Source organism: Drosophila tropicalis, unplaced genomic scaffold (genome assembly GCF_018151085.1).
Source record: "Drosophila tropicalis isolate 14030-0801.00 unplaced genomic scaffold, ASM1815108v1 contig_593, whole genome shotgun sequence".
Taxonomy (NCBI): Eukaryota; Metazoa; Arthropoda; class Insecta; order Diptera; family Drosophilidae; genus Drosophila; species Drosophila tropicalis.
In genome coordinates this window covers 18021301-18047870 of record NW_027173070.1, presented here as the reverse complement: position 1 = coordinate 18047870, position 26570 = coordinate 18021301, and the positions used below count along the sequence as shown (strand labels likewise).

Here is a 26570-nt window from a genome sequence, read left to right as displayed (position 1 = left end):
AATTTTAACAATATTAGATCAAATATTAATACTAGATCTAAACAGAAGACAAATTACTTCAAAATAATAATATTTCTCAATAAAAAGGTGTACAAAAATGGAATTTTTAAAGATTTTTGCGAAAATATATGAATAAAAATAAAGATTCTTTTCTAGGTGGTCTATAAGTTAAGATTAATTTAAAACTAGCCCTTGTTTTAATTAGAGTTCAAACTTAATTATATTAATTATTTCTCTTTGAACTGCTTTTAAAATTTGCAGAAAGCTTAGTTTAGGTATTAATTCTCTAACTAGTTCTTTCAATTTACTAATGATTTAAGCTCTAATAAAGTTTAAAATGTATCTACTAAAAGCCTAATCCACTTTACTTTACCTTATATCCAAAGGAACTGCCTTTTATACCTATTGGTAATTAGAAACCCATTTGCTATTGAAGAATACAGTTTCAGAAACTAAGAAACCACCTAATTTTACTATAATTTCAATTGTTTATCTTTTCTAACACATATTTCAAAACTCAGGTTCGTTAGCGCTTGAATTAAATTCTTCAAGTTAAAAAACTAATACTATTGGTCAATGTTTTACGCCCTTAAACTTTTTAGTTGGCTTATGTCTTACAATTAAGACACAAACACATTTTAACACCTTGAGGAAACGGAAATTTTATTAAGGACCTAATTTAATGAAGTAAAACGAACTTGTTCCAAAATTATATCCACTGTATGATTTGAATCTGAACACAAATGCTTTTAACCCTCACAATTAGATGTGGCCGTTCTCCTTGTAAACATGGTTCTGGCTAACTGTCTTGACTAGTTTTATAATTAGATATCCCATAAACATTATTCTGATACTGAAACTAGTTGAATTTATTATAAATTTGCCTATTTTCCATCATCTAATAAATCGTATACTTCCTGTGGTAGTTAAGATATATGTATACATATTTACTTATTGTTAGTAATTTTCCAATTCAAATTAGCATTTGAATTTTGAGTGAGTGTCGTTTCCCCACCCAAGTTGAACAACTCATTAAGATTTAGCAAAGGATTCGCAACCACTCCCAACTCGTAAAGCAAACATTGTATGTACAGAAGTGGAACCATAAGAGACCCTATTGCCACGCCTCATAATTAAATTGCCGCCGGGCATCGATTTGAAGCTTAATTACCCTTTGGTAATGGCTCTGCCTTTTTGATTTATGGCCCTGTGGGACAGCCCAGATTCTGGGGGACTTGCATCTAGAGCCTAGACTTAGGCGTAGTGGACACTTAGTTAGTCCCCATGGCGGGCATTTAATATCCCATACAATTTTGCATAGATTGATCGTAAAAGAAAAAAAAAAAGCTTACTCTGGTTCCTGGAAACCTGCTGGCAAGACATCGCGTTTGACTAGCCCGTGCATAGTGCTGAAATCGGAACTGCCACTGGAACTGGAGCTAGTTGTTGAGGCATTCATCATGACATTATAAACTGGACCCGAATTGCTTGTCGTGATACATTTAACACTGACAATCTCTTTGCTATTCGAGGATTCAATTATGATTTTGTGATAATACACTTTTTTGCCCTATGGAGAAAAGTATTAAGAGTTTAAGTACATTATGGGATACCATTAGATCTTGACTTACCGTCAACTGATTGACCATACGGGTTACACCACATTCATAAAAATCGCTTAGCGATAATTTGAAGACCGCCAAAGAGCCATCAATTTCCGGTTGACAACGTACATCCGGATAACCCTTGAGACCCTCCAAGTAGATTAATGGCAGAGTGGAATTACTTTTCTCATCTAGCGGCAGACCAATATCCACACGCATTTGATCCTCAGAGCAATGGACTTTGTGAGAGCCTAAAAATAAAGAAAAAAAAAACATAAAAATGAAATTAGAACAAAAATGTTAGAAAAATGTAAAAAATGCTGAAAATGTTGCTATTAAAAATTGGTTAACTGGGCTAGCATGTCGCTGTAGCCAACTCTTCCTCCTATTGCTGCTCCTACTTGCCGAACAGGCGGGCGTTCGGGACACTAAAATGTATACAAACATAATTGCCATCGAGGCGAAGGAAGTGAAGTGGCTGACTGGCTGACCAGTTTGTTGCCTAAGTCTTTTGTTTTTCTTGATCGCTTATTGAGTCGCGCGAGTCTTAATAAACTCGCAGGGCTACTTTTTTAAGCTTTGTTGTTGTTAGCCAGTCTCTCCCCAGTCTCGACAGACTAGCTTACCCGGTGCTCTGGTTTGGTTTGGTTTGGTTTGGTTTCAGTCTACCGACTGGACATGGCAATCAAAATCTTATTACCATCGAACATGTGTGTGCCTGATGATTCTACCTCTATATGATTTGGGTTCTCCTTCACTTCTTTGGACTTTGCTTAGATGAGGCTAAATTATCGGACGGAGCTGGTGCTTAAATGGCCTAGGATTTAGTGCGGCAGCAGCCGCAGCCGCCACATCAGCATTAACTAGCCGAAGCTAATTTAAATAATTTCCCACTAAGTACTTAATCATCGTTCTAATGGGCAAAATTTCCATCAATTTTACTATGAAAAGTTTACAAGCAATTAAATTGTGGCAAGTGAAACTTGTTGTTGCAATTTTTATGTTGAGATTGATTTGATGTTTCAGAAAACAAATCCATTTAAAAAATAATTATTTTGTTGTATTTTCAAGCTCCAACTAAACTATTTAGTTACATATACGAAAAAAACAATGTAAAATGATTATTTAATATCTACAAATAAATAGTTAACTCTTTTATCTTATTTTAGTACCCTTGCGATATAATATCTAGGTACTATATAGTAATAAAACTTGATTTAATCTAAGAAATTTTTGTCTGGAATTTCTTTGTTTTCAAATTACATTGATAAAGCTCAATATTTATGCTAGTCATAAGTAGAAAAGTCGCCGGTTTGGCTTATAAGATTTGAATGTTTTCGAGAGAAATAAGCTTGACTTCTTGAACTCAAAAGTATTTGTTCCCAGTGCGAACTTATGTATGAAATATAGAACAATCTGATTTCATCAATGAAATATAGGAAAATTATTTGGTTATTGTTAAAGGATTATTAAGGGATGTGAAATTTTTGGTGTACTTTGCTTATACAAAGTTTCGAATGCCAAAAAATGGACCAGTATCCCAGCATCTTCAGATTCATTTGAATAGAAGACATTATTCCAGCATTTTATTTAAACGAACAAGAAATGGTATCGTTAATTTTTTTTTAAATTAAAACAATTTAGTTATACTTCTTATCTCTCAAAACATTTTTTTTTATTTTTATTTCTCTTTATCTTTTATCTCTTAAAACAATCAAAATTTGGTTCGAGTCGTTAAATTTTAATAAAAATTTGTACATTTCGTAGATTGTCCCTAAATTAGCTGTAAAACCTGTACTAAATAATGAGCAAGAGCGGATCTACGGGGAAAATAAAGGAAGCTTACTTTGAAAATTATGCAGTAGGAAAAATATTCCTTAATAGAAGAAAATTTAGGACTTTTCATATGACTTTTACTTGACTTTGCTTTGAGGCCTTTCATATCCAGAGGATATTCCCAAACTTTTTTATTCAAAAATAGATTTTCTGGACTGCTTATTGCATGATTTTGGGAGAAAGAATCCCTTATTTCCCGCCTTTTAGATCCGAACTTAATAAGTAGATGATTCCATACATTTTGAGTTGCTTAGGAAATTCCTTACTCTCCCTTATTTTCAAATCTTTAATAAGTTTCTGCGCAGCTTTATGATATCATTATCCTATTTTTATGCAAGTTATATGAACTCAACATTACTCCAATTGCATGTACATGTAAACATGTGATTTCAAAGAATTCTGAACTATTCCCAAAATAAATTAACTTATAAAACTACTAAAAATTCACTACCAACTACCAAACATGTGAAAAATCCAAGAAAAAGAACAAATCAGTGTAGTTTTTTTTTTAATTATTTATTTTGCTTTGTGTTATCTCAGCTTCAGGCAGTTTCTACAACTAAATTATAATATGTACTTTAATTGTCATCGGAACTAAACTAAACCAATTCAGCATTCAAGTCAAGTGCCATTTACAAATGGTATCTATGATAAATGTCTGTGCATTGAAAATTGCAATCTTCTAGTTCATTTCATGGTTTATTTGCCCACTATCATTAAATTAACCCACGATTGTAAACTGAGACCCATGGCATTGTTAGTTTCACAAACACACGATAATGAAATTAAGAAAAAAAAAGCGTACACAAATGCGGAAATACGAAAAGCCGCAGGCAATTAAAAACGAAATGCACCAGTTAAAAATGTAATCCAAGTAGAAATTTCAAGGTGGGTGTAGGCCCAAGACAATCTGAGACCCTGGGCCAACAAGTTGCAAGTGGCGCTACAAACAAAAGATACGCAGCCACAGAGAGTGGAAACTGAGACAACAACTCTAACAACGACAATTTCCGGTAATTGACAGCAATGTCGTCCATAAAAACGAATCCATCTTACTGACAGAGAGCAAGAGCATTAAGAGGATGCCATCTCCTATCTCCTAAATGAAACTGCAACGACTTTTCTATCTCTTGATTACCCAACGACATGACAAATGGCCATTGAGAATCTTGCAAACGGAAAGAAGAACTTGAATTTGTCTTGAATGTTGTAATTAAACTGCCAACAATCAAACAGCCAAACAAACTATCCAACTGGCTGACATTAGCGCCCACAAGTACCTACACATACCACTCGAATGGATATAAATTTTTATCGTTTTTTTTTTTTCTCTTGAAAGTTTTATGCTTATTGAATTTTTATGTTTCTCTCTCTCTTTCCCTATGTCTCTTATTCTATCTCTGTTCCTCAGTTTGTCCGTAAACTGATTACAATTTATTTGACACCATTTTTTATGGACCAAAACCAAATCGTGAGAATCAAACAAGAACCTTTTTGCCGCTTTTGTCTTAAAAAGAGACACTTAACCCACATTTGGCTTTTGGCCAATTTGTTCGACTGGGCATTAGCATTTTTTTGGGTGAACCTGACAAATCGGCAGGCAAAACGTGCCACATGCATGAACATCATGCAGCCTGGGCTAACCAGAATTCAAAGAAGGAGGAGCAAAAGCAACCAAACTCTTCCCCTCTTCATTCTCAGGCTAAAGCATAAATTTCCATTAACAATAAATTTAAAAAGAAATTACATTAGGACCAGCCGAACAGGGGGAATCAGAAGAGCACAGCAAAATGACCCGCAGTGCAAATTCTCAGGAAATAGAAATATTCGTTTTTATGTTTTTCCTATTTTTTTTTTTTTTTTATTATTATTTTTTGGCGAGTCACCGCACCACGACAATCAAATGAATGCACAAATCAATATAACCACCGACTACAACAGAAGCCAAGAGCTTCGCATAGACAAAGGATTAATACCCTTTCCCAAAGTTTGAGGCAAAAGAAAGAGGGAAGCCCTTTAGAAGGTTTCATAATGTTTATATTTTCAATTCAATTTTGAGGATATTTATTATTTGATTTCAATTTTAGAATTGCAAAGATTCTATTTTAATCTTCATTTTTGCCACATTCCTTAGAATCAAATAATGTTTCGAAATCTTGGACAAATTGTTACAAATTGTTAGATTTAGGGATATGATATGAGAAAACTTTGCTCCTTTAAGTATGCAATAGACTGATTTGATTTCAAAACATTTATGTCTTCATTTTGAACTACAATTTTCAACTACAAGATAGAAGCGGAATTCTGGTCTGGGTATTGCCTACTTTTGGGGGACATTTTTACCTTTTTGAAGCCTTAGAAAGTCCACGAGGAAATCTACATGTCTATCAAACATCTTTGAGACAAAAATTCATAGCAATAAAAGAACCTAATAAAAATGCACATTAATCTTCATTTTTGCCACAATCCTTAGAAATCAAATAATGTTTCAAAATCTTGGACAAATTGCTACAAATTCTCTTAGGCAGATTTAGGGATATGATATGAGAAAACTTTGCTCCTTAAAGTATGCAATAGACTGATTTGATTTCAAAACATTTATGTCTTCATTTTGAACTACAATTTTCAACTACAAGATAGAAGCGGAATTCTGGCCTGGGTATTGCCTACTTTTGGGGGACATCTCCACCTTTTTGAAGCCTTAGAAAGTCCACTGGGACATCTACATGTCTATCAAACAACTATTCTTTATGATTTTATCTTTGAGACAAAAATTCTTAGCAATAAAAGAACTAAATAAAAATGCACATTAAAAATGGAATACCAATCGTCAAAAAACTTTTGTGACATAATTTATGAGAATCATTACAACAAAAATCTACAATAAATCTTTTGACAATTGTATATGCCATTTTTCAGTAGTGTATAAAGAGCTTAAGCCAAGTCAAAGTGGTAGCCCAAGACAAAATCAACGAAATCATTGGCCATGCAAATGGCAACATCAACTCATCGCCCGGCGGCTTCGGCGGTGGCAACAGTCAGGTAAGAAGAAAGGTGGGAAAGACATGCAACAACAGCAAAAGCAACAGCAACAGCAACTGTTCTAACTTCGATTCTACGTTAACTCCAACCACCAACAGCCAGCACTAGCAAACTACTTGGTGGCATTTGGCAATTTTCAACAATTGTTTGAGGCATCATGCCCCAGACTTGCTGTGTGGCAAGTAACTTCTAACTCTCAACTAACTTTACTTTCCATTCCTTTCCTTACCTCTCTTTCTCTCTCTCTCTCTCTCTCTTTGTTTCACTTGTAGCATTTCAAGTTTGGAGTTGTGTCATTGCGGGCAAGTGCAATTGCGATTCCAATTGCAATTGGCCATGACCATTTTGCCTTGGCTTTGGCTAGATTATGCAATTGTTTTCCCAAACCTCCCCCCTGACCATCTTTCTTCTCTCTTTCAAGTGACTCAACGTTGTGTCTGTTGTGTGGGATTCCAGTCACGTTTTCTCGACAAGATTCTTTGGCTGTTTAGTTGGTTGGTTTTTATTTATTTTTATTTTTTTTTTTTTTTTTGGAAAAAGTGTTAGACGCCCGCTGGCATCGAGGCTAAGAAAAAGAGATTCTTCTTCTTGTTGGCCAAAAAAAACTTGAGTAAAAACGATTTGTTTTTTTTAAGACCAATTTTATGTGTGTGTGACTTTCACATTTTTATGACATTCTTATAGGAATTCTTCCAATTTAGGGGAGAACCCTCTCTCTCTTTCACTGTCTTTCTCTGTTATCGAAAAAGAAATTACTTGACACACACGACGCACGATTATCATTAATCTTAAGAGCCACAAACAGAAATAAACACACAACATACACACAGGAAATACTGGTAATTTACTTAGCAAGATGTCTGGTTAACTAACGTCTACCGCCCCTCTCCTTCCCTACACTCCCTCCTCCTCTTGACATGCCTCCTTTCTAACTCCTTTTCCCCGCATCGGACGTAGTTGGTTGTTTTTTTTTTTTTTAGTGTCTCTTTCTCCTTCTCTCAATGACCAATTACACTTAACGGCCATGCATACAAAATAAATTAGAAAAATTCTAAACAAAAAAAAAAAAAAAAACACAGATGGTTAGATGTAAAGAATAATGCATACTCTTTACCAATTAACCAAATTAGCCATCAGTAATAAACCATCAAAATGAGTTCTAAGACAATTTTGGTATCTAATCATGAACAAAAATAATTTCATTCCTTTTCGATCACTTTGTTTTATCAATCAATCAATTTTATCGAGAAGTCATAACTTTCAGGATTCATTGTTATAAATTTCAACAGTCTTTTCAAATAATTTTTTGTTAATATACATAACTTCTTAAAAAGAAACGATTAAGCTAATTCCAGTTGTTTCTATATAATTGTTTAAGATTGCATATCCACGAAATCTCAAAATTTGATAAATATAATACGGATTTAGAGTCAGATCCCGTAATACTCTTACTTTAATTAGACATATACGAAAAACCTATCATAGGAATATTTTACCGAAGAGATTTAAATTTGATTATTTACATTTTCTTTCTGTCAAATTATCACGAGAAGAAGGAGCTTGATCCAATTGCACCAAAATTTTCGTCTCTTGTTTTATGGACAGCTTATGAAAGATAGGGATATCTCAATTTAAAAAATATATAAATCGTTTTTCGAAATAATTCTTAATAAACATTTTTTATATCAGATATTTGCCGCAACTTAAGTTTAAAACTTCATTTCAGTCATTAAACTATCAAGATTTCAAAGAACCTTTGATAATGATCAAGAGCAGTTAAGTCTATATACTTAGACGTAGATATCAAATCAAAAATGAAACATATAATTGCAATATACAGGCAACTTATATATATACATACATACATATATGAATACTTATGTTCCTCATGACTGTTCAACTGTTTGCTAAATGAATATACCCAGCTTTAGGTAAGGCATCAAGGAGGCAGAGGCGAGCCACACAAATAGCCAGGGGAAATATTAAGTAAAAGAGGCGGAGTGAAGTGAAGTGAAGTGGAATGGAGTCCAATATATGCACATACTTATGTATATGTGACAACGGGTCAGCGCCGTTTAAGTGGGTGGCTTAATGGTTTCCACATGTGGCATCTTCACTGAGGCTAAACTCAGTGTCAATGTGTCAATGTTGTTCCTGTTGTGGTTGTGGTTGTTGTTGGACTTGCCTCATAAATTCATCAAAAAATGCTTCGTGAAGTTAATAAACAAACTTGTTTAGTCGTTTTCAAGCACCACAAATTGAATGGGTGGAGTAGAAGTTGAATTGGGTTCGGTGTTTTAAAGTAGGGGGGGAATGGGGGGAAACATGACTACAAATGTGATAATTGTCAAGCCATTTAGTTGGCATATTGAAAACCGAGGCTCAAGGTGAGCCTTAATGCATTTAAAATGATGTCTTACACGTTTTCTATCAGGGACAAATGCAAAACGCAACGCAACTGAAGCTAACCAAAGAAACATAAAAAAATAAATAAAAAAAAAACTTGTAACTTAATGTTTAATAAAAATGATTTAATATCATTACAAATCGTTAGAAAAAGCTGATAGATTGAAAAACAAATTTACACATACATAATAAGCTGCAATATTTTGTATCTATGTTTGTTTAAAATTTTTTAAGATGGAAAACAATTAACAAATGACAAAAATTTACATATATATGTTTATTTGAAAGGTTAAACTTTTAATAGTAATTACAGATAATTTATATTGATATGTTTGAAGAAGAAACACAAGTAAACAATTACGAAGTTTAAGTTTTTAAAAATAGTTTCCCCTAAAAGTATGCTAGAGAACCCGGTTAAAAAAAGGCAGAGTCGTTTATAGGCATAATAAACTCTCTAATATTAAGTTTCACGACAATACCTCAGAAAATAACGAAGTTATTGAGAAAAGTCACTGTTCGTGACCTTGGCGTTTCTATGGGAGCTATATGATATAGTGGTCCAATCCAGCTGAATCCGTGACATACAACCCCTGCAGTATATATAAGCCTACATACAAAACTGCAGCTTTAACAGTCTACGAGAAGTTTGCGTTGATCCAGACGGACCGACAGATTGACGGACGGACATGGCTATATGAACTCGTCTCGTCATGCTGATCAAGAATATATTTGCTTTATATGGTCGGAAATGCTTCCTTCTATGCGTTGCACACTTCTGACCAAAATTACTATACCTTTTTTGCAAGGATATAAAAATATTGCTCTTTGTTTGAGCTATAAACAATGTTTATTAATCAAACAATTCAAATTTGATATATTTATTTTGTTAAGTTCGAAAATGTAGGAAGTTATATGTAAATATTGCTTATTTTAAGAAGTAAAGTTTAATTTTAGTTTAAAATTGTATTGACCTTTCGAATATATATTAGATAGATGATTTCTTTTGTTTATTTACTGCTCATCAATTAAAAATTCATAAAAATTTTATTACAAATTAAATGTAAGATTGGCAAATGTTATAAAACCGTCTTAAAAAATAATCAATGTCAAATTACTATTAAAAAATTAAGACACTGAGAATTATTTGCCGACGAGAACTTTTCATAAACGTAATAAGTTATTAAACAAGTATTGGTAATTATTTATAGTCCAAAGTTTTTAATCAGATCTGATCTTTATCTGACTTACAGTTTGATTTATAGACTAATTGATGGCTTGCGACTTTTGAGAAGAGCCAAACTAAGGAATAAAAAGAATGTCTTTGTAACAAATCAAAATACAATCAGCCAAATAGAAAAGTGTTTACCCAACTTAAGGTTAAGTAACGTCTTTTATTTTGTAACTGATTTATCTGTTGGTTGAAATCTCATCTTTTGTATACATTGCCAAGCATCAGTAGCCAGTCCCGAGTGCAATTTACAAATTTTAAGATGGATTTAATACTCCAGCAAAGCAAATTCAATTCATACGCACGCTTTGGCATTTGCCACTCGTTTGTACAGTGGCTGTCAATTGTATGCGGTTCAAATTGTCTACTTCAGTCAGTCAGTTAGCCACTATCTCTATCCTGTCATTCGTTTCTCTTCTCTTCTCTCTTCTTTTTTTCTTTATTTATTTGCTAATTGTTTGAAATGAGGCAAAATGCGAAGACGTTGCCCCGATATTTGCCATTTATGGATTGCGTTAACTGAATCTGGTCTCGTCTTTCAGCTCATCATCGACACTTTGTAAGAAAGCGAGAGAGAGAGCAGCCGGAAATTGTGTATGCGATGCCAATCAATGAAAATTAAATATACTATGTAGTAAACCGAAACGAGAATGGAATATTCGTTATTGATTAACGACAAACAAACGGTTGGTCGGTCGGTCATACATGAGATGCAAAAAAAAAAAAGGAGGAATCATCCTCCTCATCTCAGAACGGTAAATTCTGTTGACTCTGGCGTGAACATTATGCGCAGCTGGCTGGCTGGCTAATTAAATTACACAACAGTTTAGAAGAACTTTCGACATGAGAGCCACAAAATGAAAAATAAAAGAAGTTAAAAAAAAAAAAACTCCTAACGTTAAGCCACAAGAACAGTAAACTGGTCAAAGATGAGACTTTAAAGACTCTACTGAAGCTGGTACCCGATGCCTCCGGTTGCCTCTGAAACAGTCTCAGTGCCTGACTTTGAGTTGCTTTAACTTAATGCTCAGGCACTGGCGTCAACAGTTGTAAATGTAAATGCAAATGTTGCATGCAACTTCTGACTGACTTGCACCAGCAACCTGCCTCCCACTCTCTCTCCTCTCTCTGGACGGAAAAATGGAAGCATGACTGGGCTGGACCATGATACCACCTGACGATGACCATGAGGAGGTTTTTCCTTTTTGGTCTTTTCCTCCTTATTAATTGCCATGTTCTGACTGGATGTCAAATGGATTAAATTTAAGTTGAAAAAGTGGATCACTTATGTACATGGTCTACTATAAAAGGAAGCAGTCGAGAGTTTAGTTTAATCAAAACGATTAGAATTTTGAATGTTACATTCGATTTGTTTGAAGTTTTCATTGGTCTTCAGAGACAATCTATATTTATGACTTTCAAGATCTAAAAACAAAACATTTCTTAACTTCATAAAGAACAAAAAAAGTGAGGATTCTTCCCAGCGCCATAAAAATTACTGCAAGTTACTTAGAAGAAAGGTTCTTGATCTTGCTCTTCGTCTGGTAGTAAAGCAATTGAAGTAAATAATTTGATTTATTATTTGGAAACTCACATTGAAAATTTTTAAAAAGTTAAAAACTATCTAATTCTTATCCGATTTGAATGAAAAATATGTCATTCGACGGGAAATTCAATTCACTTTCTTTCGTAGTTCAAGGATAAAAGTACTTTAGTATGAATCAGTGTCGTAAAATGGGCGAGTCCATCCATCCAAAGGACCAAAAATTTCCATACAAAAATCAGATTTTCAATTGGCTTCAAATCGAAAGTTGGGGCTAAATCAAAATTTATGTTAATTTTGCTTGATCTACAACTTCTTCAAATATATTAAACGTCTATCTTTAATTTTTAAGATTTTGGAAAACGTCTTAAATATATGCCTCCCAAAAAACAGACTTCTCTTTGTTCAAATGCACCTGTGAAAAAAACGGATAAAACTATGAAGACCATTCTTAAGGTTCATTATCTGAATACAATAACCAACAAATTACAGAAAAAATTATTCTATTAAGTTATTTGGGAGCCGAGAAAGTCAGAACTAAAATCAAAAAAAAAAAAAAAAAGTCTTAAATTCGTGTCCACCACTGTATGTCATTAATATGTGCATTAATGTCATAATTATATAGTATAAAATGTGATTAAAACCCAAAGAATTATTCTTTGATTCAACTTTATAACCATGTTCTTGTATTTATAACGAATTTCCCATTATCGACAACATCTTAAGGCCATTTTTTCCCACATCCCATCAACCCTCTTTGGTGCTGCTTCTAAAGCATTTCTTTGGATGCAGTAAATGCATCTTTGAATTTATTTTTTAATTCTCCTCGTTTGTTTGTGTTTGGCATTTCCCATCTTTGCCTAAGTTCTTCATTAAGCTTACCACCTCCATTTGGTTAAGCAAAGATCTTATTCATTAGCATTGTTAGCTTCTCTGCAGAAGTACACAGATATGTTTGGCACGACATTTACCTGATGTAACAGTAAAAGTCGGGAAAATCATGGACGTAGGTCAACCCATAAATGAATATAGAAACCATGATTAAAGCACTTCAAATGTCAACTTGATTGATGACTTTTAAGAACAAAACTCGTTGAGATTCCAATAGTAAAAAATGCATTTATATCTCTTTATTTTGAAAACATTTTAACACCTAAAAAGGTTTAATTTAAAAACTAGTAAATACATAAATTTTTCAATCAATGTTTAAAACTGAGTTAGAATTGAATTAATTAGTATAAAGTAAATTTGATACTTTAGTATTAAGTAAATAAATTGTTCCCCCTATATTCCATGCCTATGGAACTTGATGGGCTAACCAATTTGTCGCTTTTTCTTAAGCAATTTCTGCGTCACGTAGTTATACCCTCACTCACTCACTCACACAGTCAGCCAGTCATTCATTCATTCATTCATTCGCTCACTAGCTCGCTCAATCATTCACTCACCGACCTGGGCTTATTCAAACATTTTTCTTTCACTTGGCGCTTAGAAGGCGGTAACATTGGTGTCGGCATTTGGTTTAAATTGTTAGTTTCCGCTTTTAAGGTTTGTTGTTGTTGTTGATTGTCTGCCTGTTGCCTGCTTTGCCGAGGGAGGCACAAAACTACATGCAATGCCAATGCCAACAATTGCCACTGCAGCAACAACAACAGCAAGCACCACGAAGAAAGGTGGCAAAATTACCAAGAACCGCTAAGAGGCATGTTTGAACGAAAGCGAAAGAAATGATAATAATAAAAATGCGTCTATCTAACTGTACTAAACTATATAATCGAGCTAAGAAATTAGCAACTAAATTAATAAGCAAAATAAAATTTAATAGAATTGCCCATTAGACAAGGCCAGTTAGACAGTAGAAAAAAAAAAAGAAGTTCCAAGTGAATGGGCGTAGATAATTTTCTTTCAAGGGGAACACAGAAGATTCCAAATGCAATTTGAACTTTCATGTTTTGTTAGGAAAGTTGTTGGTTAGTCGATTTCTATAATGTGATCGATATGAATCAAGATGATTATATTAAAAATACCAAAATACTTAAAGTAGACTGGCTTTAGATTTTATCTCTATCTGGCACTTTAGGATTTGAAGACTTTGGATGATAATGGAAACTTAAGTATGGGTACTCTAAATTTAAATTTGAAAAAAAAAACATTGAGATGAGAAAATACAAATTTTAGTACACTAAATCGCCTTTAAAAGAACAAAAGTTATCGTAATTCTTTCGATTAATACCAAACTTTTAGTGCTACTTAAAACCTAATTTTTAGGACTGCTCCGGTCTCCGATTTCTTGTTACATGTGAAATAGTTTTATTTCTGATACGTTTTAGCATTAGAAAATAAAGTGAAACTACATTTGAAACGATACAAAAACTTTTATTCATTTGGTAACCACAGTAAAAAGATACATACAAACATATCCGATTTTGATGAACAACATCTCATTCGACAGGAAATTTTATTCACTATCTTTCATAGTTCAAGTGTAGTTATACCTTAGAATGAATTAGATGCTTAAAATGACGCCAAGTAGGAAAACCAAAAAAATACATACAAAATTGAGTTTTTCAGTTGGCTGCAAATTGGATCATGGGTCCAATTTATCTGCTAATTTCATTCATTTTCTTTTGAAAAATAAGTAAAAGGACAATTAAATATTCCTAATACATAAGAAATTTGAATGTTTGCAACATTTTATGGAAAAAAGAAATACCCAACAGACTGTTTGTTCTTTCTTTTCTTTGTTAAAAATAGGTCAACAAGTCAATGTCAAAAGTATATTAAGTCGAAAATACTTATCATATGAACAGATTTTTTCTATTACTTTTTTGTTTTAGTGTCTAAAAAGGAATTCACTTAAATTTAGCGAATATTTTCTTTACGAATTTTATGTCTATTTTGTTTTTCACTTTTGTTGTTGCTGAACTCTATGAAACGACTGACCCAGGCTGACTTTATCTTCGTTTCTATATTCTTTTTACGATCCTTACACCAGCTAATTATGGACGGTGTTTGTTTTTTAATATTTAGAAGCTATAAAATCATTATGATTTAAGATTCATGAAGACAATAAACATTCTCAATGAGCCCCTCCTACTACGACCCTGGGCCAAGACTGATTGTAATTACACGTGATGCTGCTTGGTTTCTTTCTCTTTCCATTTCTATAATATTGTCTATCAGTTTCCTTCTTAGTCCTCATCAATTTGGCGTGAAAGTGTCTGATTTTGCGGCATATAATTGCATTTTCGTTTTTCCCCCCACGGATAATGAATCATTAAAGACGCCAAGAAAAATCGAAGAGGAATTTTCATTTCTTTTCTTCACGCTTAATTGGCTATGCCAACAAAAAGAAAAAAAAAAAGGAAAATTCATTGTTTGGCACTTTTGTTAATTTTCAAATCGATGACATACAAAAAAAAAAAAAAAGACGAAAAGACGTTGAGAAGAGCAGAACAAATTGGCTATAACTATTAATCAATAGGCACTTTGGAAGAGATTCGGTTGAGGGAAGGGGCTGGGAAACCTTTAACCCGATTGCTAATTAGAATTCTCTATTCACACTATAAAGAAGTCTCTCAACTTAGGGTCAAGACATAAATCTTTAGAGGGTACAACAGGAATTGGGACATGATCAAAGGAAGGAGTTGTGCGGCAACCAACTGACCAACTGACCGCCAGACATAAAGCAGAACCAGCAAAATTTATTACATTTACTTTGGTTGGTTTTGCCTTGACTTAACCACATGGAAAGATGGAAAAGGAGTTCTTTCTTCTCATTTCATCTTCTCTTTGGACTTTTTTAGTGGCCAAAAAATGTGTTGGCTGTCTGCAAGGCATTTATCTGCAGTTGTTTGTTGGCCATATTTGGTTTGGGTCTAGTCGTTTGGATGACTGGCCGGCTGGCTGGCAAGTGTCGTGTTTTTGGCCCACACCTGCAATTGACATTATTATTTCTGCTGCCTTTGCCGCACTTGCTTGCATGCATGCCGACAAGAACAAGTTGATTTATAATTGTCCATTTGGGTTTTTGGGTAAGGTAACAGAACAACAACAACAATAACAGAAGAAACCAAAGAAACTATGGCCAAGACTAGACACATTCCTCTTTCCCTCTCTCTCTCTCTGTGTATCTCTCACCCTATATATATCTTGATAAGTGCGTAGTTTATGGCTCCGGGTTAACTTGTGGCATCATCTCTTAGCGGTCATCGGCAAACAAACTTGTTGAAAGGCTGACAACAGAGAAAAAGAGAGAGAGAGATGAGAGTCTCTATCGCATGGCTGGCTGACCATCTGGCCATGTTAATAACCGTTTTTGACATGCCAAGCGGCATTATTAACAGCATTTTCCTTCTCATACAACTACCACAACAAACATTTTCCATTTGTCTATGTTTGTGTGTGTTTTTTTTTTCTCTCTGTCTATTTTTAATTGCCGGCAAATGGTGGAACGATGCGACGCGTCAGCTGTGGCAATGTCTGGGCGACATTTTAATTGAAATTCTGCAGAAAATTCTTAAGCGACAGCAGCTGGAAAATAGTCTAATAAAATACTTATCCCATTCTCCTTTGACTAAGTGAAGCGACGAAAACTATTACAAGAAAACTATTTCAATTGCATTTAACTTTCTTTTCATAGATCACACATTCAACTAGTTAATTGTTCTCCTTCTATAAGTTCATATCTCTCATATGGCATCTTTTCTTAATTAGCAATGAAAATTGTTAATTATTACAGTAAGGCGAATAAGTAGATATTTAGTAAATACTTAGCTAATTAAAAGCAAATTTAACTTTTAATACTTTTTAGCTTTGATTTTACATTGTTAATAGATAAAAATTGTGGCGTCATTTTAATGGCAAATAGCAATTCATTTTATTTATATTGTTTTTTTGCTTAATTGCCTAGGCAAAGTTTTATGAAACATAATTAAAAGTTTATATATAAATTTACAAGGTAAGTTCAAAGAGTAAGGTGAATTTGCTGGAGTTAAAAATTGCATTACGTCAGAAGCATTTTACGTGTTTTCTTTTACCAGTTTTTATTGTTGTAAGTGCTTTAACTGAGACATTTGTTTTTGACGTCAAAAGTTATCTAAGACTGATTCATCGACAAATGGCCTTTTAAGCCAAGCAGAACACCCACACAAAATTACCTTTTAAGACTAAGTTAAAACCTTATATACAATATATATATCAATCTATGTATATAATATGTACATACATATATTGAACAGCTCACGCAAAACTCATAAGCATCTCCTCCTCCTACTCGACTTTACTTTACCATAAACATCTGACACTTTTCAATGTAAACAATTCAACACTTGCATAAACAAATACTAAAAATCAAGTTTCTCTCCCTAACTTCAAAACCTGAAACCGCCTAATCAACATAAAGAAAACTATGAACCAATCGTATTCAAAGAAAATTGTCACCATATTAAAATCCTTACGACAAAATTCTATAAACATTTTTAAATGCAGTTTTGCCCTAATATTTTGTTTAATATCTCACAGCCCAAAATATCATCCCACCGGTGAAGAGAGTATTATAAAATTGATTAGGTGTTTGTTACGCAGAGATTACATAGGTACATACATATATTGTTCATAAGTTTGAAACTCCGAATCGGCATACGCAATTCTGCCTTTCCTTCTATTAAAATCAGTTCTAAGCCTCGTAATTTAGACTTACTGAGATTGTTTCAGGTTTTTAGGCCTTCTCCAGAGATAAAAAGTCCAAAAATTGGCCAAATCATACAACTATGCATATAGGGCAAGAGGAATTGAGAATTGAGAAGTTCCATCTCCAAGTACCTCCTAGGTTTAATCAGATCGAACAAACAGAGCTTCCGTAAAAGTCAATATAAATCACAAATTTACATTTTTCAAAGAAATTGGTTTATTTTTATATATTAATTTCATATTTACGATCTATACTAAATGGACAATAAGCAAATATTGTCAAAGGTAATCATGAAATGGAGGTAAAATAGCCAGTCTGCCTCTGATGAATTTATTCCTTTATATTGTTTTAAAAGTAAATGCGGTATTGAATCACAGTTTGAGCCCTGTAAATCATGTTCGTTATACTTTCTGCAGTTTATGGACAGACACCAACGTTAACAAGGTCGTCATAATAAATAATTGTGTGTTATTCTTTCAAATTTTCTTATTTTCAGTGAATTTCTTAAGGTGAGTCATAACTGGGTTACTTTTTTTTCGGCCTAAAAAAAGTTATCCAGATTACATTTGTTCCAAAATTTTTGGAGTAACTCAAATAAACACACTTTCTTTGAAAAAAAGTTGCTTTTGGTAAATATTTAAATTTTAAACTTCTTAATTTTTCATTTCCCGGAACTGTGACCAGTTCTAAAATAAAATATTCATAATATTAGAAGTACAAAATGAAAATTTTGAAGCATTTTTTCTAAATCCGCCTTACATTTTAGAAACAATCTCATTACGTCAATGTCTATTGGTAAGATAAGCTAAGCTTTGACCTTATTTCATTTTTCCTAAATCTTTATTCAATTATCACCAAGTAATTACTTCTCTAAATAAACTATACCTTATTTTTAGTTAGCGATTGGATCTTTGTTATTGTTGAATGTGCTTAGAGCTGAAATAAATGTAGTTTAGCTTTCTTTTTTCACTTTTCATGTAAATATTAGTCAAGTTACTCAGGGAATGCCAAGTTTTATAGCTGGAAAACATGCTTCAACATTTTCGAACAACATTTAAGAGTCATGACTAAACTGTTATTTAAAAAAAAAAATTGTTAAACAATCCTAGGCAAAAGTCTATTGTTTGTTAACATTATGCAACATCATTAGTAATATAAGTTTTCTACAAACAAAAAAAAGTTTCATTTCATTTTGGCTTTGGACAGATATGAAATGAGTCAATGAACGAGTTTCTTTCTTTTGGTCTTCTTCTACAGCACCAATTGAAATGCAAAACTTATTGTATTTTCGGAAACTATTTATGGAATGGTTTGTTAGTTTTTTGTTGTTGGCTTTTTGTCGTCATGGCATGACCAAATTCACCATTCACAATTTGCCAGCACGCACAAATGTCAATGACATTGCAGAAGAAGCTGATGCTAGCCCTTTTTTGCTTTAATGACAACCCATTAACATTAACTCATTTAATGTCAGGCTTTAATTTTCTTTCATTTTTTATCTTTCTCTTTTAGTCTTTCCGTTTGTGTCTAGGTTTTTGCCACTCTAATTAAATGTTTTTTGCCATTTAATTAGTCTCGCCTTAGACCAGACTTGTAATCCAAACAGAAAAAACACAAACAAAAAACGGAAAACACATATTTGCAATGAAAACTAACTAAATTATGGTCGGTTTTGGCATTTTGGTTAGCCAGTTAAGTCAGTCAGTCAAATCTCACTCATCCAGTTCGTGTCTTAAGTCTTTTGATATGCTTCAGTCATGGCCCCCAGCAGGTTATCAAAGAGAACAGAGAAGAACCCATGCATGCGCTTCCACATTAAATTACAGAGAGAAAACGATCAAGCCCAAGAGAGAAGGGTACGAATATTTGAATAATTGAAAAGCAATGCGGGGGAAGGTACGGCGGAGGGAAGGTAAAACCCTTTGGCCAAATCTTACTGAAATCTCTGCAATTTGCTTTAGCCGCAACACAATCAGAACATTCAAATCCAGGAAGCAAATTGTTTATTCTCTTTTCTGTTTTCATTCCTTTTCCTTCTTATGGGATTTCGCTTTTCTTACAAGGGCAAGGCAGGAATGAGGTTGCAACCTAGATGAATTATCTCTGTATGTGTGTGTGTGTGTGTGGGATTATTAGAAAGTGCAAGAAATCTTTGCAAATAAAAATTTTCAAAAATAATCCAAAAAAAACTGCACTAGAAATCAACAGGAACGAAAAGCAAATAAAGTCTCTTTCACTGTAAAATATTTAAAATCAATTTTAAATGGAAACTCTCGTAAAATTCACTTTGCTATCTTTTGGCGCAAGGAAAGTGCTATTAAAAAGAAACAGGGCAAATTTTTATGGCAAATATTCTACTTAGAAATTAATTTCCTTTCATTACTAGAAATCAGTTCAAGTTATTTAATATGCTGTGATAATTTATTTTAAATTATTGCCTCAACATTAATTTTAACATGCGATTCTAATTTGAGGCAGTCAATTTGTATCTTTTGTTCTCTGCCGTCAACAACTTGAAATATTGTTTAATTGAGTTGCCATTATAGTTTATTGGCCTCATAATTTGCTTGTAACAATTTTAATTAGTAAAAAGTTGAAAATCAAAACTTCTTCGTAGTAGTTGAAAGTCAATTTAAGCTAACTACGTGCTTCGATAATAATTAATGATAATACCATAAAAAAGACATTTTACTAAGAATCGTTCTTTGGACTGATTATCTCTGAGGAAGCAGCGCGATATAGTCGTTTTATCTTGATGAAATTTGGCATAGTCACTATTGAGTATGTTTAATTAATAAATATCCATTTTTAAAAGGAATCTTTGGAAAATCTCAGAGTTATTGAAAGAAATCAATGTCCTTCACAGATAGTTTCTGTGAAAGCGGCATGACAAAGATGACGGTGGATTCAGTGTAATACAAACTTGATTATGAACAAGAATATATATAAATTGAGATTGTGCTTTCTTTGTTGCCTTATTATTACAATCCCTATAATACATATATACAATCTTATAATATACCAAATACAATGGTATTTTGTCAATAATTTAACTACACTCATTGACATCTGATTAGTTCTGTTTGTAGTACAATAGTAAAACAAGCCCTTTCAAGGTCTAATTGTAAGATTTAAAGGCTTCAATTAGGGAGAATGAAGTACTGCAGTTTCTCCTTAAAAGATTTCAGATTTCATTACAAAGTTTATGCCAATTCTTAACTGAAACGATGACAATTGAAATAAATTGTTTTGGAACCTTTTTGAAAGCTTCTTCTCTAAGAAGACCTACATATATTGACAGCTGACGTTGACAAAATAAACTTATAAAGACTCCTTGATCCAATCAAACAAAAGACTTTTCCATTCGTTGGTCATCAATGTGTTTGGCCATTTTGCATGTTCGTGTCTACACGAAAAGTTTCTAAACTTTAGGCGAAGATTAACAAATAAATATGATGAATTTGCCACATGCAGTTATACAAGTAATTTATCATACGCACCACACTCCACTCTCTACCTCTCTCTAGCCCCTCTCTACTCCTTTGGGTTGGTGCTACTTTTTTGCTCCCCCGTTGCGGGTCAGAGCTTGTCTAATAGATTAAATAAATTTCGCATAAATTATGCAATTGTGGCAAAGCCATAACTCTTCTTCTTCGTGCCGCATACCGCCTTAGGGGGTGAAGTTAAGAGAAAAGGAGGAGGAGAATCGGAGAGACAAGTTTACACTTTGTTTATTTCTTTTTGCTTTTTACGCACTAGAAAACTCCTTGGAAAAAGAACTCGCTTTGCCTTATTAATTTCCATGCGAAGTTGCTGTTGTGAAGACGCAGTTGGAGCTAGCATAAGTTGGGGGGCCTGGGACTGAGGAGTTGATCCTGTTCTTGTTCCGTTATGGGCCACAATGTTGTCGGCTGCATTTCAAACGATTCGATTCGATGAGATGTAGTAGAAGGAGAAGCCAAACTATACGCAGTTTGGTAATTAAAAACCCAACGTAACGTAACAACTTGGTGACCACTTTGGCTACCAAAATCTAACGGTAAACAGCAGGTTGCTTCGGTGAGTTCGGTGCTTTGGCGCCCACAGGATTAGCTTCAGGTTTTCTTCTCTTCTTTTTTTTTTGCTAAGCGTAAAAATTTACATAATATTTGCTCTATATTTTTCACTGAGCTGGAAGAAGTCTGTGGAAGGGAGGGGGAGAGTCGTCGCTTTCACACGCATAAAAAACCAAGTTTACTTCTTGTTCTACTCTCCACAAACTCTCCCGAGGTGCCAGCCTCATAAATATATTGGCCTAAGGAGTTTTTGCTGTTTGCTGTCGACAGTTGACAATTTTTTTTTTTTTTTTCGCTTCGAAATCGGAGCGGAAATTTGCAGATGAATTGCTGGAATTTTTTCTTTGGCCTGCCTTTGCTGTTTGCTGGCCAAGAAAAAGTGTTCATTTAAACGATGTATGGCCACATTAGTTAGATCTTAGATTTCATTGATATTTTATATTGCAAAATACTTGCGGGTCTCAATTTTGAGTTGTTTTCAAACATAAACGAATTACAATTTCTTTATGATGAGGTTTTTAAGTCCCATGAGATGTCAATTGTTTTCTTTGGAAACATTTCCTGCTTACTATAACAAAACGAATGATTCTTGTAATCTAATGACATCATCGTATTTGCTCACTCTTGGTTAAATTTGTTTTCAAGTCATAAAAGAATATTAGAAAAATTACAATTATTTTTTATTCCACTGACTAAGCCAAGTTATTTGCATTCAACCATTGAGTCAGTGGAGTTTCAGACCCTATTAAACATTTTTTTGAAACGGAAAAGTATACTGGTACAATAAATCGGTAATTTCATTATATATGATATATGTACATATATGTTAAAATCAATTATATATGTATATGTATGTACTATATAAGCATTAAGGATTAAGCAGACTATTTTCTATTCAATTTTATCGTAAATCGCTGTCCATTGAAGCGAGTCATACTAAAACAGTTTTTATAGTCTCTAATTCGTTCCTATTTGTTTATTATAATAGTCAGGTAAGATAAATCTTTAATTGAACGGAAATATTGCTTCAATTATGTAATTAAAGTGCAGATTAGTAGATAATCAATGGCTTTTGCCATTGTATCTTAAACCTCTCATTACTATATACATAAATTTGTTTACCATTTGACTTACTTGAGCTTAGCCAACAAATCCCCATAAACTGGAGTGCCCCAATAAATGTGATACTTAACTTACTACTTCTTATATTTACTACTAACAATAAAGAACCTATAGATTATATTATATAAGCTTTCTGCAAGTTGTTTCTATATCCAAATATGCTTTATTTATAATGATTTATAATGTCAATAAAGCAAATCAAATTATAAGTTTCTAAATTTATCCTCTTCGGTTTCTTTCCTCCCACTTTAGCCAAAAAAAAAATCCTACTAGGGCCAAGAAATGAAGTTTCTCTGATATATTTACTTTAAAATCAGAGTTATCTTTATAAAAAATTCTTAAGTTTAGGTTTACTTAGTAATATTAAGCCAAACTCTTGTTCAAAAGTAATCATTAGAAAGAGTAAGAAGTTTGCTTGATGTTAAAAATAATGTCGATTGGGGAAATATTTAGGGATCATTTTCCTTTCCTTACTCTTATTACTCTTTGTGTTGGTTCCCAATGTTTTTTCAATTATTAAAATTTTGGGATTTTCTAGTTAGGAATAATATTTCTGTAAGTCTTTTCATCTCTTGTTGAGATTTTGTTAAGGCCTTTTCCGATAGTTGCTGAATATTTGTAGAAATATTTGATTTACTCTCATCAATTTGTAAACGTGTTTAGTGAAAACTTTTCACTTTTAATTTTTCACAATTTTCCGTGAAAAATGTTTTTTGCAAAATGTTAGAAATTCGCATAGAAAATGCAATTGGATTTCACTACATTGTTTTCTGTGAATATTTTTGCACTTTTTTAAAGTTGCTGTTACTTGTTATGGTTATTGTTATTGTTGTTGTTTTGGTTGCAGTTACCCCATGTTGGGCCTAATACAATTAGTCTTGTGTAATACGCATGCTTTATGCCAGCGGAAAGTTGAAAAGAAGGAGATCAAGAGAGGGACCAGAGAAGGTGCAGGAGAAGTTGGTGCATGGAGGTGAAGGGAAGGAAGAGAGAGTGCCAAACCCGTTAGTAAATACAGTTAGTCATTTTCTCTCTCGCCTTTTTCCCCCTGTCTTCAGTCATTCAGTCTTTTGGCAACGCAACGATTGAAATGCCTTGGGAGCGGTGAATTGATTGTGCAACTCCAAGTCCAAGCCATGTCCATGCCAAGAGTTACAGTCAGAGCTAAAGCGAACCAAATTGAAAGCTCTTTAGGCCTCGTTTTCCTTCACACACATATAGCCACATATATGTATGTATATATATTTTACGTTGGAGTATGTCAGATTTTTGTGTTGCCAAAATGGTCAGCATAACGGTAAAGAGGCCTCTAAGCCAAAATAAAACCCTGCCAAGTTGATGGCCAACTCTCTTGTGTAATTAAAGCCCACAAAATTTCAAATAAAGTTGTATCGACCTTTATTCAATAAACAAAAATAGAAAATTAAGGGCCCAACAGAATTGATGACAAATGCCTTCACAGAGAGCCTCGAATAGGTATTCGATTTTTATCGATGGCTTTTAATCTACACCCAAAGCCGCCAAAGTGCCCCATCCCGTTCTTTGGTTTCCCTTTTGGTCAACTCTTCCAGTTAACTCACAGCATGAGTCCATGTAATGTTGGGCAACCTTAACCCTCTGATGACCTTGAGTGTCAGGAAAGAAACCTCTTGGGCTTAACCATAATTAACGACCTAAAGTTTATAGTCACACGATCTAAATTAAATATGTTTTGAATAGAAATTATGTTTTGACTCCATTAATGGAATAAGTAGGTACTTAATATAGGGATTTTCTGATCTTGGGAGAAATTAATTCGAATCATTTGGGATTTATTATCATTCTCATTTATTTTGGCCTGGCACATTGATAGTCAATTAGCCATTGACTTAAGTTAGTTGGTCAAACACGATTACAACTTTGACCATAGTTATAACAACTAATTATTAATAGGACAGATAAAATTTACAATTATTCATCCACAATTTTGCAATTGAATTGAAAAATGATTTGAAGTAGGAAAAAACAATTTCAAAAGTTTGAAATCAAGTCAAATTATGATAGCGTGAATCTTCTATATAACGAATCTGGAGGGAATCGCAAAGTTCGTGCTTTCACCAGGTAGAAATTAGTAGTTAGTAGTTTTTTTCGTAAGGAATTGCTACATTGTGTTTTGAGTTTTAACAAAGTTCGTTATGACGAAGTTTCACTATAATATACCACATCAACAAAACTCAGATAATTTCGATATATGTATATTTAAATTTTACATTCGAAATGTGGTTTAATATACAACAATATGGATTTAAGTAGGAATAAGAAAAATTGCATTAAAAATGTTAAAATTAAATTTATTATAGATAAAGTTGAATAGATGGAAAACCAATCTATAAAGGAAGCTTCTATAAAATATCCCTCGTCAAATAGTTATGATTAGCCAATCCTGAATCATACGATTTTTCTGCTCTACCTATAACAACAAATGCTAGAAAAGTGTTGAAATAACTTTTGAAAGTGTTGAAATAACTTTTGAAAATGTTGAAATAACTTTTCCATCATTTTTGACAGGTAGAACTTTAGTTTTAAACCGAGACGCTCAATAATCTCATGAAATTGAACCCAAATGAACAGAATTTAGATAATATCTTAATAGATATAGAAAAAATGATATGTCATTTATAGATCACCCAAAAAAAATGTTTCTGAAAATCTCAATAAATTTGAAATTCCGTTTATAAATGGGAATTTAGCTAGTTAAGTTAAATTTCCATTCATAAAGAGGTCAAAATGTTATGAAGCTTTTCCTGGATGACCACATGAAAGCTGCCGAAGGAAAAACTTAACTGATATTTTATACCTTTAGGTGTAGTTAACCGTTAATAATAATAAAAACGAATTTTTTTGTTCACATTTGAAATTGTTCTTTTATTATTTTCCCAGCTTTGATTTTCCTTTAAGCAAAAAACTTTTCTCACAGTTTTCAACTGAGTTTTTGGCAATATCTTTTTTTTAATATATATCTAGCTATAGCTTATTATCTCTTAAATCGAAGTTATTGCACATTTGGAAATGGGTTAAATGGCAAGCGAAGCAAGAGGAAGAGGAAGAAGGCGAGGGGCAAGTGAGGGGTTATGTATGTACATCCCATGCTGACCACAGACACGAGTCTGAGAAGCCGAATCAAGAGGCTTGATTTTATTAGCTTAGCAAAAGGCTTTGATTGTTGTTGGCCTGTTGCGCTTGTCTAGACGGGCAATTTTTCACACACACACACACATACATCCAAGTGGAGCGAGAGAGAGATGGCATGAGAATAAAGTTGAACTTGCTCTAAAATTGGCATTTTTCGCACACATAAGGCAAAAATGTAAAGCGCGAAACTCCTTCTTCTCCTGTCTTGTGCTCCTCGTCGTCGTCATCTTCCTTCTTCTGGCTTGAAACTCCTCCTGACTTTGCTTCGCATCTCTTCACTGTTCATGCAACACGGGGCAAAGCGGTTTATTTTCCTTGTGTGGCATCATCATCATCATCATGAAGACGATGATCATGATCATTGTTTAGTGGTCATCCTGGGTCTAAGCTTCGAACCCCGCTGGCATAATATGGCCAAAGAAATTGTCTTCAAGTTGCAGTTAGAATTGGAATTGGATGTGGATGTGGTCTCTCTGTCTCCTTTGGTCCATCGGTCTCGGCAATTTCTTTATTATATTACAAGGCTCTCGAAACTCATCCAACTTTGGTACTTGGCTTGCTGCTGATCATTATTATTGTTCCAACAATGTTGCACTGTTCGGTTGTACCTTCGCCTCCTCCATATTACAATGGTCATGTCAATGTTTTGTCTTAATGCGACAATCCTCAGACATTTAACTTATGCCTCTTGTCGTTTTCTCCCCCTATCTCTCCCTCTACCACTCTTCTCTTCTCTTGTTTATTTAAATGGGCAAGAACTGGAAATTCAGTACCATTCAGAGTCTTTACCAAGAGAAAAGATTTACTGTCCTAGAAGGTACAATGATTTATTATATTTTTATACCACACAATTTATACATTTATATAAATT

General features: G+C 33.5%; 1 protein-coding gene across 1 annotated transcript in view; it reads right to left on the bottom strand.

Annotated features, from left to right (window-relative positions):
- Positions 1-26570, bottom strand: part of qsm (Zona pelucida superfamily protein qsm) — a 33756-nt gene that overhangs the window by 1541 nt on the left and 5645 nt on the right. The window contains exons 3-4 of the mRNA XM_068290385.1: positions 1632-1855; positions 1353-1570 (exon numbers count right to left, since the gene is read on the bottom strand). Of these exons, the coding sequence (XP_068146486.1) occupies positions 1353-1570; positions 1632-1855 (442 nt within the window). The remainder of the gene's footprint in view (positions 1-1352; positions 1571-1631; positions 1856-26570) is intronic.